A 5,000-nucleotide genomic window follows, 5' to 3' on the forward strand; every position below is an offset into this window, starting at 1 on the left:
GAGAAACAGAGACTATGCCCACGATCTAGTAACGGTTCTTTATTGAGACTTTTAAAAACCAATTCTAAGATTAAGATGAGATGCCGTCGCAATCAGAATAATAATATACATAATTTATAACCAAGGCGTGCTAAAATATGTTTGGTTTATATCATCAAAGAAATACATTCTGCCGTTCATTGGTTTTGCATAGGACTACATTGGAAAGTAAATGATGTCATCTTTTGAAATACACCATCGTGTAAATCTAAAAAGTGTACGATAGGTTGTATTCTTTCTTTGTTTTTAAAATACAATAAGTACAGACACTTCATAATAATATACGACTTATCATCATCCAGTGCCAGATCTCCAACAGACATCGGCGATCATGGTTCTCAATTCATTCCTTTGCTCGGATGCTCTAAAAAAAGCTACGTTTCCCTCATCTTTCCCTGTTACTGTTACCCATTTGTTTAGGTTTCCGTAGTATGTTGTTCTGGGCCTTCCCCTTCCTCGCGTGCCCTCAATTTTGCCAGTGAGAGCTAGATGTTCAAGACCCTTTTGTCTATTTATGTGTCCCAAAAACTGCATTTATTGTTTCCTGATTGTTCTTAACATTGAGTGTCCCACGTGAGCTTCATCAAGCACTACCTCATTTGATTTCTTTTCCTTCCACGATACTCTTAGCAGTCTCCTAAGAAACCACATTTCTGTTGATTCTATGTTATTTTCAATGTCTTTAGTGATTGTCCAGCATTCACAGCCATATAGAAGTGTTGACCAAACATAACATTTCAGAACTTTCAATTTGGTGTTCATTGAGATGTTTCTATTTTTCAGGATTGGGCTCATTTTATTGAAACTAGTCTTATCCATTGTAATTCTCCGTCTTATTTCTGTAGAACATTTGGCATCAGATGTTGTCTAACTCGTACAGCAGCGTTTCAGTACCTAGTTCTTCAAGCGCGACAATCACTTCAACTGGAATATTACCTGGCCCAGTGGCTTTTGCTTGTTTCATTTTCCTAATGGCAGCTTGCATTCTGCTTTCAGTGTTGGCGGTCCATTTATTTCATTGTTTATTATCGGTTTATCTCCTCTCTTATCTTTGAAAAGTTCCTCTATGTATTCTGACCAGCTGTTTAAGACATCCCCGTTGTCCATTTAAATATCTCCTCCTTTTGATCTTACGCATCCTGTATTTGAGCATCCTTTTATCCCACTTACTTCTTTGATTTCGGAATGCATGTATTTGCTGTCTTTATTTTGGTTCTTCTCTATTTGTTGGCATTGATCATGTATCCATGTTTCTTTTTATTCCTTGCATTTTTTCTTTATTTCCGTGTTTAAGATGTTGTACTTTTCCACATTAGCTTTTGCCCTTCTTCTCTCTTCCATTAGTTTTAATACGTCCTGTGTCATTCATTTATTATTAGCTTTTTTTTTGCTTTCGGGGGGATATTTTCTTCCGCAGCTTCCATTATTGAGTCTTTCATTTTGCTCCAGAGTTCTTCCGATTTATTAATGTTTTCCAAAGCTTGAAACTTATTGCTTACTATGGAGAAATGTTCTTTCAGTTTTTGGTTTGTCTTTAAAAGACCTGTATCAAATTTTTTGTTGGTACTTTGACTTTTTAAGTTTCTTCAGTCTTATCCGCATTTTACAAATGGCTGGTATATGGTCACTATCACAGTGTGCTCCTGGCAGTTTTTTAGTTTTTTGTTTTAGTAGAGATATTACGGCGCTCGCAACTGCATAAGGTCATATGAGCGCCAGAAGATTAGAGGTATCACAAGAGAGCAACAAACATAAAAACGAAGAAGGGGAGATAAAGACGACAGATGTTTGATAGAAAAGAAGAAGCAAACCACACCAGAGCACCCGCCAACCACCCACCTCCTGGCAGTGATTTGGATGATTTAACCGTATTTCTAAAACGTTTCTGAATAGGTATGAAGTCGATTTGATTCCTACTTCTATCGCCAGGACTTTTCCAAGTGTATTGTCTTTTTGGGTGATTTTCATACCAGGTGTTTGATATCAAACAATTATTTCCTCTGCCCCAATCTACCAGTCGTTCCCTGCGCGCGTTCATTCTCTTTACCCAGTCCCCATGGCCCAACTATATCTTCTATACGTGCACTTCCTACTTTGGCATTAAAGTCTCCCATGACTACCTTTACATCTTGTGACTTTAACTTTTTCCTTGCCTTATCGAGGTCTTCATAAAAAGTCTCAATTTCCTATTTGTCCTGCTCTGATGTTGGTGCATATATTTGGATGACACCTATGATAAAAAAAGGTTTTCCCTCTAGTGTTTTACGTTACATTCTTTTTTTTCAGAAAACATGAAAATGTCTAAATTCAGGATCGCGGCACCTTGGAACGTTTGTAGTACTAATTTTTGACGCACCATATCAACGTGTATGTGTGTGTGTGTGTGTGTGTGTGTGTGTGTGTGTGTGTGTGTGTGTGTGTGTGTGTGTGTTTATGTTTATACATACATTATATAAAATATTAGCTCATACACAAACGCATATACACATAATGATACGTACACTCCTCATCTTTCGTGTCTAGATACTTGACCGTCGTCCAAGCCTCACAGGCCCCAGCAGGTGGGGGAAAGTCGTGTTGCTTGAACCTGCCGTCACTGACAAAGAACCTCTCGGCCCCGAATGTTGACTCAAACAGATACATGACGAGGGACTCTTCCTGGCGGGGACCAGAGCTCAGGTTGTGGATCTGTGGAGGGGCAGAAAGAGGTGGATAGAGATATAGTGAAACACGACAGAACGGAAAGGAGTGACAAATCGGAGAGGAGAATGTGACAGATCGATTAAAAGAATATATTCCTAAAGGCAACGCGTTGCAGCATATTATTATCGTATAATGCTATAAAAAGTTAATATACCTTGGTGGGTGACTGGCTGAGTCTGTCATGTATTTTGCTTCTTCTTTCCTATCAGACGTCTATTGCTTTTTCCTTTCGTTGTTGTTGTTATTGTTGTTATTGTTGTTGTTCTTATTGTTGTTTTGTTGGGTTTTTTTTTTAAATTTAAACTTTTAATCGTTGGCATCTATATGACTTATCGTGTTACAAGTGCCGCAAAACTCATACAAAAACTAAAAACTAACACAACCTACCTTCCTGGCAATGCCCACAAACTCGCCTCTGTAGGACAAGATACATCTTTTCCCCAACACCACAGTTTGAGCCGCAAACTCAGCCGAGTGTCCCGGGAACCGGATGAACAGGTAGACGCCGTTGCCAAGCGGGGGATCCCATCTCCGCGCGCCGTACTGCGGGACTGTCTTCCACTGACCTTGGTCACGGAACTGTTCCAGGTCACGGTAGTTGTACTTTCCTCCGGCTCCGTAACGACTCATGTCTGTGGTAAGTGGCTGAGGAGAGATGCGTTTTGGAATATCATTTCATAATGCTGATGTTTTTACACCCCTATCGAAAATGTTTTAGATACGTTCAGGAGGCTGGCTTCCGACCCTGATTGAAAGGGCCAGCTCGGGCTGAGAGAGATACAGCATCCCAGAGGAAATACCGTAATACTCCATCAAAATGTATTCCCACTCGGAAATCGAATGGGGTCAACGCCAACAGCCATTCCAGAGACGCATGTGCATTTTGCGTAAAATTACAGTATAATCCCCACTACCACTCCCCCAATCCATTCCTTTGCGACACGTGTAGACACACAAAATATTAAATATGTATGTGTATAATATGTATGTTTGATTGTCTACCTGTGTAACTCCTGGCTTCCTAACTGCCTCCACATTTACGATTTATGGAGTTTTATCGGGAACTTGTCGAAGCAACCTGCCTCCATAAAGATATAAATTGAATCGACGTTGACGAAAAACACGTACGCTTTGTCAAGCTTATCAATACGTTGATCTCCCTGTCAATATTTAGGTCTATCTCATGAGAGGTCCAACGTTTTTAAGATATAGGGCTTAGAAGTAAATGTTAATACACTTTGCCATATGTCTTCCTAGAAAAGACACAGGGCAAAGTGTATTCGAATATGTGTGTGTGTGTATGTGCGTGTGTTTGTCTGTGTGTTTGTCTGTGTGTGTATGTGTGTATGTGTGTGTGTGTGTGTGTGTGTGTGTGTGTGTGTGTGTGTGTGTGTGTGTGTGTGTGCGTGTGTGTGTGTTTGTGTGCGTGTGCGTATGTGTGCAATTGTACATTCATGTAAGTGTACGTGTGTTTAGGCATGTGTGTTCACCTGTCTGTGGGTGTGTTTATGTATTGTTGAATGAGTTTATGAGTGCGTGTGTGCCTGTGTGTTTATCCCGTTGTTGTCAATGCTTTCTCCAGCTTCGCTATAACTGATAAATCAGTAGTAACGGTCTACAGTCAAGGATAATTGTCTCAAAAAAGGTCTAATCAATCTATTTGGCCCAAAATATTTGATGTCTTGATTTCATTACCCTCACGGTGAATTCTTTTGTGGAAGTCGACAAGATAACAGAAGGACATTCCTAGTGTATTCCCGCGTTAGGTTTTAACATTTCCTGTTTCAGATTCATTAATCACAATTTTTTTTTACATGTTTGAAACACTTACAGCTTTTCTTTTGTTGTAGCAATAATGTTTGCATTGTCTGCAACCAACAGCATTTGAACGATTTTCTCTTTTTTTTTGGTGCAAACGAAAAAGAAGTAAAGAGCTAATTTTACGAAACATAAAGGGAGATGTGAGGGGAAAAAACAACAACCAACAGAATTGTTTGTTTTGTCTTTTGCTTTGTGACTGACAGGCTGAACTTGTTTTTGTTGTTTTTTTAAACCAAAATCTACACAATTTTGATCATGTTTGAAGCTATTGTCCTCTTGTGGGACTACCAATTGTAATAAGATAACCGCATTGAAGATCCCCACTTCATTTTCATAAAAACAAGACACTTGAATGGATACAATGGCGAAGACTCTGTGCATGTGTGTGTGTGTGTGTGTGTGTGTGTGTGTGTAGGAGGGGGTGGGGTGGGTGCTAT

At 39.6% G+C, this 5,000-nt stretch overlaps 1 protein-coding gene across 3 annotated transcripts in view; it reads right to left on the bottom strand.

Moving 5' to 3' along the window:
- Positions 1–5,000, bottom strand: part of LOC101852224 — an 11,441-nt gene that overhangs the window by 3,320 nt on the left and 3,121 nt on the right. For all 3 annotated transcript variants that reach the window (XM_005091668.3, XM_005091666.3, XM_035973832.1), the window contains exons 2-3: positions 3,130–3,387; positions 2,541–2,727 (exon numbers count right to left, since the gene is read on the bottom strand). In XM_005091668.3, the coding sequence (XP_005091725.1) occupies positions 2,541–2,727; positions 3,130–3,372 (430 nt within the window). In that variant the 5' untranslated portion in view covers positions 3,373–3,387. The remainder of the gene's footprint in view (positions 1–2,540; positions 2,728–3,129; positions 3,388–5,000) is intronic.

The sequence above is a fragment of the Aplysia californica genome, unplaced genomic scaffold, assembly GCF_000002075.1.
Source record: "Aplysia californica isolate F4 #8 unplaced genomic scaffold, AplCal3.0 scaffold00034, whole genome shotgun sequence".
In the NCBI taxonomy this organism is placed as follows: domain Eukaryota; kingdom Metazoa; phylum Mollusca; class Gastropoda; order Aplysiida; family Aplysiidae; genus Aplysia; species Aplysia californica.